The sequence below is a fragment of the Leptosomus discolor genome, chromosome 7 (assembly GCF_034619465.1).
Source record: "Leptosomus discolor isolate bLepDis1 chromosome 7, bLepDis1.hap2, whole genome shotgun sequence".
NCBI classification, from domain to species: Eukaryota; Metazoa; Chordata; class Aves; order Leptosomiformes; family Leptosomidae; genus Leptosomus; species Leptosomus discolor.
Window position 1 is genome coordinate 54,532,533 of NC_141397.1, and position 16,313 is coordinate 54,548,845.

Genomic DNA, 16,313 nt, shown 5'->3' on the forward strand with positions numbered 1-16,313 from the left:
TGTCATTCTTGTGTTAAAATTTTTGGTTTGTTCTTTTTAATTACCACATTGCTGAACCCATTTCCTATTTAAACTCTAACCGTTTCCTTCTTCCTCCTTTCCTTTCCTGTGCCTTTCCACATTTGTTTAGTCCACCTTTCCCCTCCATATCCTGGCCATGCAGCCCCGCCTTCCTATAGAAACCCTTCCCAGCGACCTGAGAGTTTCCTTTTCCGAGCAGCTGTCAGGGATGAAGCAAACAAAGGTAGGTTGTATAGCTCAGAAACTAGCTGGTTTTGCTACGTTACGTTGACATCTGCATTAGTGAGGCTTTGCACTGTGCTGTTACTTCAGGTCATTATCATCAAACTACTTTTAGAGTTCCATTTGTAGACACATGACATTAAATACTTTGCGAATGAGCAATTTTTATTTAGAACTGTCAAATACTCTTTTGTCGTATTTGTGGAAACGTAAGAATTTCTTCTTTCTAAAGAGAACGTAAAAAGATACCAAGGAAATACCACAAAAGCCTTCAACAACTGGTGAGGGCAGCTTGATAAATTTTGCATTGCACAGTAGCACATAACAACATTGCAATTTCTGTAGAAAGACTGAACTGTTTCAACATGCTCCATCCAGCAAAACTTCTCCTTTGTGAATAATTATTATTATTCAGCGGGAAGAACAGAATCTAAACAGAAAGGAAAATGTGTTAAAGCCACCTCATTTAGACTAGTAGATCGTTACTTTGATTAATAATCAAATGAAGGAAGCGGATTTGTGAAAAGGAATGCGCTGTCCCCATTCTGGAACTTTGTGTGTGCGTGTGCAGCACGGCAGTGAAGGACAGTCAGCCAAGCAGTTCTCAGTGACTTTCTTTCCTTCCTGCTGCTTTTTTAGCTGTTACTTCATCTTCTACCCGTGCCTTGTCTCCTGCTAACGGTTCTGCAGACCCTAGAGTGAGACAGAACTCCAAACAGCGAGAGGAGGAGCTGGAGCTAATAGAGCAGCTACGTAAGGTGAGCGCTGCCAGGAGCCAGTATGTGGGTGTCTGAGTAAACGCATCGCGTGCGCCCTGCTGATTCTGTCCTCGTGTTTTGGACCAATATGGTGCAGAGTTGACCTGAATTAAATGTCATTGTACAGTCTAAGTGGTTCTTTGAGATGGATGCAGAGGTGTTCACTTTGGGTTTTGTGATGGATAAAGTCAGCCTCAAACTCTGTAAAATAAACTTTGCTGACTCCTGCTTCTGAGAGTCCAGTGATCTCCGCTTCTAAAATGAAAGCGTGCTTGCTTTCTTCCTTACCAGCCTTCACACTTGTAAGGAGCTCCCTGGGAAGTTGCCTCACCGTCTTCCTTTTAATCTCTTTTTAAGAACTCCTCTTTGCTGTAAAGCCCACGGAAAAGCAGACTGAGTGCGGGGACTGCTGCCAGTAATGCTGACAGCATGGTTTCCTTGCGTGCTCTGGATCCATCTGGTGATTCTTGCCTCATCCTTAGTTCAGCGCAGAACATCTGAGGCACCAGAATTCCTTACGCTTGTGCGTTTCGTCTGTTTAGGGCCTCCACGCTCCTGGTTTATGCCTGGGCACAATGACAATACACAAGAATATTGAAAATGCCACGTGGCATTAAGGTACTGCTCTGCTTTGCCCCAGGCTTGTTTCTGGAGAGCATGAAGGGATCCCTTGAGGTCCTCTAATTGTTAGAACTTTCCCAAGAATAAGAATTGCTGCTTGTTTAAGCTGATTTTAAAAGGCATAAGCATCCCAGATAGACAGAGAATTCCTTCTCTTCGTAAATTTTAAAGTGAGGACAATCTCCTTTCTCTAAAAGGAGAAAGTTATCTTAAATAAAACAAGACAAAACTTGGTGCTGTTTGCAGAGCCTCTCTTCTGTTCTCTCAATGTTTTGTGCGTAGTCTGTCTCTAGTTCTGCTTCCCATGTAAGCTTAAATCTTTTTTTTTAATACTTTAGAATGTGGGTGCAGCATAACAGCTCAGTGAAATTCGCAAAGCGTTTGAAATAAGATTAAAAGCCTGAATTGAATTTTTATTCATTCCCTTACGCAAATGCTATCTACCTCTCTTTTTAAAACTATGTATGCCAAGTAGTTCAGGTTTTTCTTTACAGGAAAATATGTTGTCTTGACTTTTGTTAACTTTGTTGTCCTCCAGCCCACAAAGACAATTATTTTCACTTTCCTTAGCAGAACCATTCTCTGAGAATATGTAGGATTAGGAGTAGTGTTCCTAGACCCTGATTTCCCTAATTTTTAAATAATGATTGTATTAGTCCTCTGTGCTGTAAAGTGAAAACTGTTCATCGTTGAACTCAATTGCTCCCAGACTGTGGTGAGCTCTGGGCCACAATAGTGCGCAGAGCTTGCCTTGCTGTTACCCAGACAGCTGTTGGGAAGCGTCACGAGGATGGACAGAGAGTTGTAATGCAAGCGCTCTGCCTCTTATAAAGTGTTCTGCAGAATGAAACGGGTGGAGGAAACCAGCTCTTAAACTTTTGGTGTATCCATGTTCGTTTTTCTACAGAATATAGAATCACGGTTGAAGGTGTCGTTGCCCAGTGATCTTGGAGCAGCTCTCACCGATGGTGTTGTTCTGTGCCATTTAGCTAATCACGTGCGTCCCCGATCTGTTCCCAGCATTCATGTCCCCTCACCTGCTGTTGTAAGTATGCGATAATGGTAGTCTTTGATAGGTGTCCAGAATAACATCCAATAAAGCCCTATAATCCAGACAAATGCTAAATCCAGCATTCTCCTCTGTGAACATACATGACAGAAAATAACCATCTGTTCTGTCTAAAAAGAGCCTATATTGTCATTAACAGAAATTATAGCTGGGTTTTTTTTCATTTAAATGAAGTTACGTCTAACACAGATGGGAAGAAAGTGTTAACACTTTGAAGTCCTCCCTATGTTAACGTGAAAACTACTGAAATAAGAGACAGTTCAGCATGAAAACTGAAATAGGATATTTCAAAAGACCAGAAGGTCTGACAAGTTCAGGAAAACAGATAGCAGGGAAGTACAACATTCTCTACAATGTTTAGGATCCCACTGCACAAGACGGTGACAACAGGCAGAGAAGCCAAGTTGGTTCCTGTGTCCACTTTACAGCACTACAAATTCCTTTGCTTAGAAATTTTAGCAGAGCACGCTGAAACTACTTGGAGAACAGCATCTCCTGGAACAAAACAAATCCAGCTGTACCTTTGTGATAATCAGAAAAAAGGTGGTTGTATTTGGGGACTGTTCAGAGCGAGGAAGGAAGCACACAGAGAAGTCTGAAAATTTCTGAAGTTTTCTCTTGCCCTGCCTAACTGCAGTGATTCTGGAAAGCAGTGAAGGCGATCTATTTCTAGGTGCATTGCTGTGTATCACATAGGGAAAGCACAGAATTAGAGAACGGTCAAGAGCTGTGAAATAATGACATTTGTTTACCTAATCTCTGTTTGTGGAAGTCGGAAAGTTCCGTGAACAGATTTAGAGTCAACTCTTAAAAGTAGTGTGGACAGGTGGATTGCTTGTTCCGCACCTTTAAATCGTACGAATAAGGGGAGAACACTGAGGATTGTTCCTGGGGGAAGGAGTTCAAACATGCGTGTTGTGTTTGCTTTTCCTTATTTTGAAGTCAGGCTTTGTGTTGGTTGGAATTTGAACTGGCATTTACAGGGCTGCCTACTATATCATTGTGGTTCCTTTCCCTTGGACTTAATGCGAGCGTGCAGAGGTCTTCAGTATTTTGAGAGCAATTGAAGCGGACACGCCAACATTTTAGGCAGACTGGAGTCGTTGAGAGAAAAGGCATACAGCTGCTGCTCAGAAGGCTGGCATCACCCAGAATATCTTTTCAATGGCCTGGTTTTATGTGCTGTTGAATATTCTGCGTTAGGAATTAAGTCATGGCTTTGTCATATGAATCCCAAGGAAGAGGCAGCCTTGAGCTGCATGGCTCCAGGAGCAGAAGAGGCATCACGTCATTCCTCAGTCACAATGTGATCTTTGTATTCCCTTCATCCTTCGGGAGCAAGAAGTCGGCGCTAGCCCTTAACGTGCTTTCTTGGTGGGGAAATACGGCACGCTGCGGGACAGAGCAGAAACCCCTCCACCCATGGAAGAGTATTGAACGCGCAGAGGGCACTGCCTGCTACTGCACGGGCTGTGGGCAGCTTGTTCAGAGGAGCAGGAAGCTTGTGTTGCTTTAACCAGAAAAGAATAAGCTTCAAGAATAGAAACAAGACAGAGCCTGTGCTGTGGTATGTCTACGTAGAGGTGTGAAAGCTAGCTGTAGGAAAAAGCTTGCTTGAAAAAATGCCACCGAGTGCAATTCAAACAGCTACATCAAACACAGCTACAAGAGGCTTACAAGCAGCAAGCTTCAGTTCCAGTTTTCTTCCATTATTTTCTCGTTTCATCGAGCCTTCATTTTTTTTTCCTCTTTGTTAATTGAAATATGGTTTCATATTTATATGGTTTTGTATTGTAGTAATCCAGAATAGACTCCAGATTGCTTCATATCATGGAATTGCTCTGAAATCACAGCGTGGAAGGCATGCATTGTGTTTCATCCAAAATTTTAAAAATCATCATGCTGTAGTCACTAAAAGTGTTACCCAGTTTTACATATCACCTCATATATAAATACTGCACAACTTAGAATTGTCTTTTTTTAAAAACATCCAGCATTCGTAAATTAATTTTTCATAAAATAGCTTTGACATTTGGGTTTGCTTTTCTAAAGAAAAGCAAACTTCAACAGAGCCTGCTTTGAATTAGACAAGCTTATGTCAGTGTGGTAAGTTTTTGGCAGAGAGTTTTATTAAGAGTTTTATTTAAATAAAAAATAAAGATGTTTTAAAATCCTGCCAATTAAGAGCACTGTACACCTGCCTCCTTTACTTCTTTGCAGCCTAAACTCACAATGGCAAAATGCAGACGAAACGTGGAGAACTTCTTGGAAGCTTGCAGGAGGATTGGAGTGCCTCAGGTACGTGTTTCTGCTGTCCTGATGAGATGTTCCGGGTGCAGTTTTGTATGATGCGTCAGAAAATTAAAACACCTTTGAAAGATTGGATGAAAGCAAAATGGTGAAAAGTTTAGAAGGCCGAGGTATAAGCTATGTCTTCCAGTATAGATCGGACTTACCTTGCATTGTCTTCCAGTGAAAATGAAGTCAGGTACAGTTTATCAGAGGTCTGATTCACTTGCTGTTGTGCCTCAAATTCATAATGGCCGATGCAGTTTGAGTCTGCCTTTAGAACTGCAAGGTATTTCTATTAAAAACAATTCTGTTTTCTTAAGGTTAGATATTTGACAGCTTAAAAGTGGGATAAAATTTGGATGATGTTTTGCATTCCTTCAGAATAATTCTCTTACATGAACGTCTTTACTGTCTGACCAACAGCTCACAGTTTTATTGGCCTTTCTCTGGTGGTAGCTGTCTTTGCGTAGATCCTAATTCTTTCGTTACCTACCAGGGGTAGAAGTCTATCTTCTGGTATTCCTTGTCCCCTTCTGAAACTTGGAAGATCTGGGAGGTGGGAACATATAAAATAGTCCATCTGAGTCCAGTTACCCTGTTTTATGCTGTCCTGTCCTTTCTGCTTTGTCTTATTCGACAGCTGTCTCAGTGCGAATAGTTTTGATGTACGTCATGTTTTTCTTAATTTTTCTTCTAGTCCATTAATTGATTTGGTTTCTTGCACTTTAGTGTTTCTGTTGTAGGTGCTGTTTTCTTTCTTTTGTAGTGTGAAAGGGAAAAGTAGACCCAGTGATTCATTTCCCGCTCTTTCGAAAAGCAATGTTCTCGAGTCAGTCATGGAGTATTTTGTGGTATTTTTGGATAGCTTCACTTGCAGGCGTTTGAGCCATTGGGATTTTAGGCCAGCATATTTAGTGAGCTGCCTGGCAATTTCACGCAACTCAGTGGTGAATCACGTTGGAATGTGGTAGGGAGTTGTAAGTGATCGTTAGTACTTGGAGATCCTGCACGGTTTTGGTCCCCTAAGTCACTTCAGACTTTTACTCCCAGCAGAACTGCACAACATATGTTTTTGCCTGGGGCAAAATTGTTCAATTCTTTCCCAGCTGCCCTACTTGTATCTCGCTCAGATATGAAGATGTAATTTTTATGGGATTGCAGTACGGAGCAGATCACAGAAATGACCCCACATTTGAAAACAAACAAACAAGCAAGTCCCCTGTAGACCCAGTCTGCTGTATCTGCCACACCTACTGCCTGGGACCCTCCTGGTTTTCTCCTATTTCTTGCTTTAACGTGAAAGAGTTCAAGGAGAGTGTCTTGTCTCTGGGGAAACTTACTGAAATACCCCCACCTGAACTATAAAGCTGCTCTCTCATGTCTGTGTTACTTATCTACTGAGATGTGAACGTCAGATATCTGTGTGCAAGAAAGGTGTGGCAGCCTAGTGTGTTTTTCAAGAAAAGATGCCTTCAGGTATTTCCTTTCATTTAAATTCTAATTACAAAAATAAAAGGCTTTCTGAAGGTGTGGATCTATGTAGCAATACTTATCTTCGAAGAGGAAGGCTGCTTTTAGAAAATGCTAATTACAGGCACCACAGTGGAGCAGCTATTCCTGCAGGACTTTGCTAGTTAAAACCCAGGCATCAAAAGAAACCGACAGTTGAACAGCTGAATATGTGCGTTTGGGTTTCACTGATTAACAGTGGTGTGGAAGGGAGGGAAAAGGTACACAGTGGGAATAGTTACAGAACATTTAAACTCTAATTAGTAATGGATATTTCTGCAGGATACTGCATTCAAGCATCAGTTATGCATAAATAATCCCTTGTCCTACTGTTTTCATTAACTGAGATACATGTGGAGGCTTAGCTGTGGTGAGGACTCAGTGGCAGCAGCATCTCAGCAACCTGCAGCCTCTTCATTTCCCCTGGAGAAAAATGGGTTTCACTGAGGCCTGTGTAAACTGCTGTTTTTAACAGGGAAGACTGTTACGTGTTTAAGCTGCACAGGTGAGGGGTACCTCACTGAACGCTAATGTTTGCATTAAGTGGGTTCTTTGCAATGAGAGTCTTGCAGATTCTTTAGCAAGAATTAACCAGCTGTGGTAACGCTTCTCGAACATGTAGGTTGTATCTGAGATGTCTGATGACTGACTGCTTCGTGGATGTTGCTATGGCTAACTGACTGACCTTTTTTTTCTGTCTGTTTTCCCTTCCTGCTCACACACTCTGGACAGGACAATCTTTGTTCCCCTTCTGACATTCTTCAGCTAAACCTCAGCGTTAAAAGAACAGTTGAGACTCTTCTTTCCCTGGGGACAGATTCAGAAGAATCCAGTCTTGTCTCCCTTTCCATTCAGCTCTGGGGCTTTGTGGTGTTTTACTGTACTCTAATGCTAACGCTCTGTATGTTCTATCGCTGGGTCTTTTTTCTCTAGCTGAAGGATAGTGTCGCTGCTTCCTCCCTCCATCACTCTGGTGCTTGGGAAAGGATTTTGGGTTCTGTCAAGACTGTGTATGAAGTGCTCTCTTTCCCACTGATGGGACAGAGTGGCAAGTACGATGTGTCAACACCTTGGTGCACCCCCACAACCGTCTGTGACACAATTCACGTTTGTATTTGCTGTGTCCCGTTTAGCAGATACGGTGTTTTTACAAGGGAGGAAGTGCTGTCCGTGAGCTAGAGCGAGGGGCTGAGGTTAGGACATGTGGGTGCATGCTAGAGTCTGCTGACGAGTGATGTAGTACTGGAAAAACTGATGATGTCAGTTTGTGCCTCAGTTTCCCCATCTGTGTAATGGGAATTGCACCCGCTTTAGGAAACTGTTTGAGGATTATCTGATGAAAACTGTCAAAGAATGCGAAGTATTTTTTTTCAATGTCAGTGTTCTTGATGAGATCTCACAGTCTTAGGAGACATGGTCTGGTAAGTTTTGTCCACAGGACTTTGTTTTTTATTTTTTTTCTTACCCCCAGTCCCTTATCCCGCTTCTGAGAGCGTTTGGTTTCTCGTATTTGTAGACTCTGGTGTATTACGTTGAGTCAGGATTTTTAAAATAGCTGTCTGTGAATCCTGAGCTACTTAAGCTTCATAACAGATCAAGCAGGAAATTTCTCTGACAATTGAGCTCTTCAGCAGCTTTGACAGAAAAGTTTTCTGGCGCAGCAGGAAAAAGCTTTAAGATTCTATCAGATACCACAGAATGTCATTTTACTGTGCTCTGGATAAAACTTAACAAAAATTTCTTGAGTTGCCGCTTGATTGTGGGCGCTCCAACCCATGCTCATTCCGTGCTTATTCCCTTCTTCCTCTTATCCTGTCATTTTCAGAAACCTCTGTAACACACAGTTGCAGAAATAAGTCCTGGCTGCACGATCACTCTTCACTGTTTTACAAAACTCAGGTAGTCTTCCGTAAAGCTTCAAAGCTTTTCCCTCCCCAGGAAAAGCATCCTGGTGCTTTAATGCTTGAATGTCTCAGGGACACCTCAGAACTTCAGGGCACTCCCGGTGTGATGTGCAAAAGACCATGTCTCCTCAGAGTGTAGGTTGATTCAGGGAACTCTGCTCAGAGAGAGCAGTGACAGGTAAGTGTTAAGTGAAACGGCTGTTCCAAATGTGTTTTCAATAAATTTCTGTAATATCTGAAAATGCAGTAAATGCCTTGTAAGCCCCGTTGAAGTGGTGTTAGCATTCCGACCTTAACCTGGCCACAGCTCTGAAGCACAGTTTAAGACACACAGGAGTTCGGTTGCAAATGTGGTCGCTACCGGTAAAATTGTGTTACGTGTACGTGGATCCCGCGAGCTCTGGTGACACGAAGTGAGTATTGAACAAAGGAGCAAGCAGAGGAGTTGGTCCCTCTTTCCAAATCACACAGAGCGTTCTGTCCAAGCAAAACATTTTTGAGGAAAGAGGGGACCTTTGACAAGGGGAGATTGTTTTATTTTTAAATAAGCTATTTTTGCACTGCTTACTGGTGTGAACTGAAGTGAACTCGGTTCCTATGTTTCTTAACTTCTTCTAATGAACACTGTGATAAAAGCTGCAAGGGGTTTTACACTACCAGTGCCTTCCAGTTCTTAAATTTTGTTTGTCAGGTCTGTCTGTGGTACGGAGTCATTCCAAAGCTTTTCCCCTTATCTATTTACCTACATGAGCAAAAAGATAAGGCATATTCGCTCATGTTTACAAGTATTTTCTCAAAAAGCACACTTTTCCAAAACAACATAAATTTGCTGGAAGAAAAATGTGTTTCAGCCTGATCATACGGCTTACTGTGAGAATTTCAGTCTGGGTCCTTTTGTTTTCTCTCCGCTCTGAGCTTGGCGGGAGGAGTGCTGGCTGCCACTGCTTATGCCGAAGGATTTCTTTACCATCAAAAACCAGTAAAGAAAAGAGTGGAGAAATGTGGAAATAGCACGTGAAAAATAACCTCTGTAGCTCTATAGGCAGGACACACTTTGGTTATTTTCTCCAGATACAGAGAACTGTTGGACATGTATCCTCCTGACGGTTGTGGAGTGAGGGTGGCCAGGATGTGCCAAGGACTTTAGGATGAGGCTTTAAATCCTTCTTAGACTGAGACTAGCACAATTATTAATAAACACTTTGAAACCTCTTTTTGCATTTTGTGTATTACTCTTATTCCTTAGAAGGATTTTGGAGGTAGCCTGCTAAGCAGGTGTACTTCTGGAGGATAAATAAGCAGTAGTGACCCTCACGTAACAGGCCGGGTGTTTGCCTGTAAATACACTGTCGATTTCTCATGGCCTTCAACAGGAGAAAGGGCGCTTTCTACATTTATGATCAAGGTTGTTGCAGTCGTATGTAGAAGCAAGTCTGTCTTCTTCCTTCCCTAAAGCAACTTGTGCTTCCTGCGTTTTCATGCCTTCCAAGGAAGTTTTGTAGTGACAGAGATCTCACACAGACGGGACTTCGGATGGGCAGTGTGTCTCGTGGGGTGAGAACTGCTCTGAACTATGACATTTCCTCCGAGACTTGTTGCACGCTGTTTCCACGTTCTCTGCTTTAAAGCAGGTCTTCCCTCACGATTGATAGCGAGGCAGGCTTGCCTGCACGAGGACGCCCTCGACAGGCAGCTGTGGTTTGGAAAGGAAGCCGTGGTTCCTTTCCTGCTCTGGGTTGTAGCAGGTTCATCGTGTTGAAGCAAAGCATTCGCCCTCCTTAAGTTCATCTACTTGTAGTTTCATAAACCGCGGCCCGTTTCAGTGTGGGCAGAGACAGAGGACAATTTGCTGCTCCCCACTTCTCCCACAATCCTTTCTCAAATTCTTGTTTGTACAATTTCCTAATAAATAATGGATTATCCCAAGGCCTCTTCCTTCGAGTAGTCAGGTTCACGGTTCTTTAGCCACAAGCAGAGATTTCATTTCATTCCCGCGTGTGTGTGTGTGCTGGCTGTCCATAACATTTCATATTTCAGTCACCTTTTGCTTAATTTTTTTTTTTTTTCTTTTCAGTTGAGTGTTTTTCATCCATTTTGTTTTTGTCTTTGTTTTGTTCCCCATTCAGGAGCAATTATGTTTGCCTCTACATATTTTAGAAGAGAAGGGTTTGACACAGGTAGCTGTGACTGTCCAGGCGCTCCTGGAGCTGGCACCCCCAAAGCAGCAGCAACTTCACCACTTGTCTGCTGTGTAAAGACCTCCGGGACCTTTTGGGTTACCTTGGCTAAGTAGAAGGACGTGAAGACTTTACTGCCCATGCAGTGCATCCAAACACACAGAGTCTGTTCTAAGGAAATGAGTTTCTGTGATTCCTGACAGGAATGTTTTACTTCATTTCTCCTTTTTTTGGAGATCACAACAGGTTCCAATAACATTATCGATATTTTTGCCCCTTATTTAAAAAAAACAAAACCCATACAGTTCATGGGGAGGAGGGCAGGGAATTCCAGTGGCTGGCAGTTGGAGCCAGCTGTAGAAACTGACCCTGTAGAATGAAGATGCGGGTGTAGAGTTTGGAAAGCGATTCCTACAGGAGTTTGTTTGTGAAAAAAGGATGGATGTTGCTGTGGTGGGCACATGGGGAATGAAATTTCTTTCTTTCCCTGCAGGGTTCAAAGAAAGGGAATTTCTCTGCCTTCAAAGAACAACAGCTATTTCTATTATATATTTTAAAAAATTGCATCACACAATCTTAACCTGCAGTGTTTGATAACAGGGTCAAGCCTCACACGGCTGTAACTTGTAATGGCAAGTCCTCATTACTTAAAATCTGAAGGAAAAAAAAAGATTTTTTTTTTTTTCTCCCAAAGGAAAAAATACTGCGTGTTTCCTCCGTGAGAAACATCTTGGATACTAAACCAGAACTGTTCAAATTGTGTTAATCACATCAGCGTTCTTGCTGGGTTCACTTTCTGTTTGGGTTTTAACGTGTCTTTATCTGAAAATGTTTCCAACATCAGTGGGGGGAGATCTCCGGTGTCTCTCCCCTTCTGGTCACGCAGGGACGTGTCTGGTTACTCAGTAGTTTGTCAGACGGTGAGTAGATGTCACGAGGAGCCATGTATGTCTTTTCAACGCGGTGTGAAGGATGACAGCCTGCCGTGCCCACCGTTAGGAGCCCGTTCTCAAGTGACAGGTTTATTGGGGGCTGGAGCATCCCCTGCAGTCGGGCCAACCCTGGTGGGTGTCCCAGCTGCTGAGAAACCTGGCGTTTTGAAAACGCAGTGACTGAATTCCTGCGGGGGGGCTGCGTGTTGCCGGAGCAGCAATCTGTTGCAAAAGGTAGCTTCTATTTGTCGGTTTAACGAGGTTTTAATAAATAAAGCCTTTTATCATCGGAATTTATGTAGAGATGCACTGGTTTGACAGAACTACCATTACTTCCTTCCTCTTTCCTTAAGATAAAAACGGAAGTTCAGTGTACACGAATGGAAGCGGCAACCGACAAGTTTTGCACTTTGCTGGGAAGTTGATCTGCAAAGCAAGAACGAGCTCTGTGCGCTCTGGTCCTAGTGACAAGGCCAACCTCACTACTGGATCAGTTCCAGTATTTTTTTTCTTTTTCCCCAAAAAAGACCTTGCAAAATCCAGTTCTCCCCCCATGCAGTTCCTTTGTTAGATTTTGGCAGATTTAAAGCATCCCAGAGTGTTATGCTACTAATACACAGGGTCTGAGACCAGCTTCGGGCATGGGAGGTATTGCGTCCGGGGATATATTTGAAGCAGATTACACCAAGAGGATTTCATGGGGGTGAAGGAAGGAGAAGAAATGGGAGCAGGCTAGCTAAAAGTCACTTTTGCTGAAGTAAACCTGCCGTGGGAACACTGGCAAGGACTGGCCTCAGCTGGATTTTTTTCCCCTTTTGATTTGCAGTTTGGGTTTTGCTCTGTTTTGCTTCATGTATTTCTTTCAAGGTGCCTTGTGAATCCCTTCCTTCACCTAATTATTCCAGTTGCTTCTTATGGGCATTGGCTGATGGCGTTGCAAGGACAAGAACACCTGAAGGGTGTTTAAAACTGCACAGCTGAAAAGAGAAGCCTTTTCACCCTGGGTGAGCTGTTGCCCTGAGCCCTGCAAGAGATGGAAATGCCAGTAACTTGCAGTACACGTAGGAAGAGACGTACTGCCCTCCTTAAGCAGGTCTTGTTTCGCCTCACTTGGTTGCAAGGAGCGTAGGTAATTCTTAAAGGATTATGTAAAAGCGTCCGAAGTCTCTGCTGGAGTTTGCTGAGGGGAAGATTCTGCCGCTCGCGGGCAGCGGTGCAGACCACAAGTGTTTCCTGTGTGTCTCCGCACATAATCTGAGCAGGGGGCACTGACTGCAGCTTAGTTTCCAACATCGGGTCACTTGTCTTCTTACAGGGACGCGTTGCTGTTTAATAGCACACCCTTCACGGGCTGTTCCAGTGTGCCCATTTTAAGAAAACCCTTCCCTTCACGGAATTGTGAGGGTGCGTTGTTCGCTCCAGTCCAGCTTCCAGCGCTTGGGGAAAACGAACCTTAACAGCATTCAGGGTGGTGGGAGTTTGACGTTTCTTTCATACTGGTTTTTAAGAAACAATGGGGCGGGGAAGTTGAGCCTGAACTGCAAGAAACGGCCATTTCCTCTTGTGCCTGGGCCACACGGCGGCTCTCCCGCGGGAGCGGTGCCCGCTGGCTCCTGTGCGGAGCCGCGGTGGCGTGGCTGGGCGGTGGCGAGTCCCCAGGCCCGCTCGCTTCGCCCCAAGCAGCGGTTCGCTCTGGTACTTTCAGTGCCCGGGGCCATGTTAGTTGGATGCTTGTAATCCTGTGGTTTCGTGCTGGCAAACACTAAACTGACCAGGTGTTTAGGACAGAAATCCAAACCTGAAGTTTCATCGTATGGTTTATTTAACGTATTATACCAAAACCGACTTCAGTTCTCTTCTGCAAAATGGGTTGGGATTTTTTGGTGTATTTATGTGCAATTTTTGTTGTCTCCCGTGAAAAGAGTATTTTAAAGAAAAGGTGTATAAAATTCTATTTTGTGTGTTAAAGCAAAGAGGCAACTGTCTGTCCTCTCTGGGGCATTTGCATGAGGGGATGTGGGAGGAATCCATCTGAGTGTTCCGTGCTCGCTGGTGTTCGTACGCTGGGTCCCTTGTGCCACTGTCATCCCTCCAACCGCGTCCTCGAGCCCTGAGCAGCAGCGTCTGGGGCGCAGCGAGGTGACACACTCGAGATGATCAGCATGGGCACTCGGCCCTCCCTGGTGGCATTGCGGTGGTCGGGGCACAACAGCTGGGGTTTGGGTCTTCCGCTTTTGGGGGGGGGCTTTCATAAAGGCCCCGACCCCGCTGGCTGCTTACACCAGTCAGAGACCAGTTCTTACAGCGCCGAGAACGCCTCTGTTGTTCTTGGTAGTGACACGATGGCAAATGGTGTTTTTACCCTTTTATGACTATAAATGGTTCTTTGAAAAAATGTTTTAGAAACAGAGGACTTCTAAGGTGAATTTTGGGGTCTAACATTCTTTTGTATAGATATTGTGATGTTTTACAAAGCGATCTAATTTTGTTATTTCTGAAAACAGTGTAAACGTGTAATTAATGGAGTAAAGGATTTTAAAGCTTCATCCCACGCTGTGTGTCTGTAAATACATTCCATAATTTCTGTTACATATAAATGTGTCTGTATATTGTATACTTTATTTTAAATTGCCTGTATTCTGCCAGTAGTGTGAACTTCTAGCACATTGATAATGTAAAAGGAAACCATGGGTAATTTGAAATAAAGTTTTAAAACTTACACGAATTACAGTATCTTCTGTTTTCTGCTGCATCACTGAATGTCACGTCCTCTGTGTCGGGTGTTTATTCCCCTCCCCCAGCATCACAGCTGGCAGTTAATGGGCCTGGCCTTTCTCTAGTTTTCGTAGTTAACCAAGATAGAAAAATTCCAGCATTATTATACACATTCTGCAGCCACATCAGAAGCTTTTTCTTGAGGACATCTTTAACCTTCCCTGGACCCTGAGAAGCAGTAATTTTGTACAGAATCCTTTGCTTCCCCCACACACCCTTTTTTTTCCTCTCTCAAAGTTTGCTGCTGCCAGTACTGGTGCTCCTTGCCGTTCTTGCCTTTTGCTTGGTTTTATCCTGTCTTGGGTTTGATCTGTGAAACTTGCACCGCTGCTTTGTGCCCCCCCAGCATTTGAAAGGTTTGTTCTTATCAGCCAAAATGTTTACTCCCCTTTTCTTGCCTCCACACAGCTAGTTTTTGTTATTTAAAAATAAAAAATAAAAAATGCAAGGCCCAGAAATTGCCAGAGATCCACCAATGCTCCCGACGTCATGCACACTGCACGTCCCCGGCGTGCTGTTCCCTGCGCACCAAGCTGCCCCCGCAACGTGTTTTGACCTCCTGGTGACTCCACCAGACACTTGGGACGACTGTTCCTGCCTTCATGGGGCTGCCCACCTCTCTCCTGGTGTGTGTTTCTCCCCCTCTGACTAAAGCCTCCTCCTAACCAGCTTCTCCCTCTCCAGCCTTTCTTCTCCCTTTACCTCCCTGGAAACCAGTCTCTCCAAAGGCCTCGTGATTTCTGGTTTTCCCTGCAGAAAATACCACGGATGTGCGCTTTGATCCCATCTCTCCACAGCTGGGTCAAACGCCCTGACAAAGTTCCTCAAAACTGCTGGGTTTCGGGACCCTGCTCCGCTCCCACCGCTGGGCGCGCTCAGCAGTTTACTCTGCAGCCAAGAACCGCGAGTCCTCTGCGGTTTCTGCGGCGCGAGGTGAGGCTCGTCAGGAGAGCAGCTCCTCCGGGGCGGCCGGGAGGAGCGTGGCCAGGGTGCCCAGGCACGGGCCTGCTGCTCTGCCAGGGAGGCGTAAGCTCAGGGGGGTCGGTCAGGGTAAAAACCTTCGCTCCCGTCACGCCATCGCCCAGTGGCCGGGACACTCGTGTTGGGACTCTCTGCAGATTTCTGCACTCCCCCACCTTACTGGTCTAGCAAACCCAGTTCCGCTGTTTTTTGTTTGTTTTGTTTTGTTTTAATACCATTTTTGAAAGAAAAAGTACCCTTTCCCCCACACACGCGGACACAGAGCTTCCTAATTCTGGAAGCATACTGCTGTGCCCCTGCAATTTATGGTTTTGTGTTTGTTTAGGGTTTTTTTTTCTTTCAGATACCAGTCACCAAAATGGAAGTTTTTAATTATTTCACGGTCCAGTTCCTGCTGGCTTATTCGCTGCGGCTCCAGGGCCTTGATGCACCATAAAAGCAAGTGCTGTTGCGCTGGTATCAGGAACTGGGGCTTGAAGCAGGGCCCAGCCTCAGCAGCATCCCTGAACGCGGAGGATTTTTCAGGATGATATTTTGTTCTCTGCTGAAAATCAAGCAAAGCCCAGCCGCTGCCGTGTTTCAGATTTCTGTTGTTCCGTTTTGTTGCTAATGTGTGCCTAGAGTTTGATACAAACAGCGGAGAACAACTGCCCCTCCGTCCTATCCCATTTTTCCTTTGCTCCAAACCTCTGAAGAGTTTATGATCAAACTTAATTCCCTCCACCCAAACAGGTCACCTGTTAACATCCCACCACGTGTGGAAAATGCTAGTCCTAAACGAAACGTACCAAGTCAGGAGCGCATGAAAAACAAGAGTTAAACTTATGAACCTCACTCCCATGGTGGTTCTGCCGTGCCTCCAGCAGGAAGGAGCCGTGGTGCAGGGTGTAAGCACAGGCCCAGCTCAGCTCCCACCAGCACCGGCTGGTCCCTGTCCTCGCCCCCACGGGAGGACCAGGGACAGTGAGCGACGTGCTCACGGCTTTGGTGCCAGCGCTGAACAGGAACGCGCTCTGGTTTCAAGTGAGCGGCGGTGCTCCAGGGGTAACACC

General features: G+C 44.6%; 1 protein-coding gene across 3 annotated transcripts in view; it reads left to right on the forward strand.

Moving 5' to 3' along the window:
• The window catches only part of LRCH3 (leucine rich repeats and calponin homology domain containing 3), a 62,287-nt gene extending 54,862 nt beyond the window's left edge, over positions 1-7,425 (forward strand). For all 3 annotated transcript variants that reach the window (XM_086467791.1, XM_086467789.1, XM_086467790.1), the window contains 5 exons: positions 131-244; positions 883-1,001; positions 2,530-2,667; positions 4,912-4,989; positions 7,225-7,425. In XM_086467791.1, coding sequence (XP_086323917.1) covers positions 131-244; positions 883-1,001; positions 2,530-2,667; positions 4,912-4,989; positions 7,225-7,425 — 650 coding nt within the window. The remainder of the gene's footprint in view (positions 1-130; positions 245-882; positions 1,002-2,529; positions 2,668-4,911; positions 4,990-7,224) is intronic.
• The last annotated feature ends 8,888 nt before the right edge of the window (positions 7,426-16,313 follow it).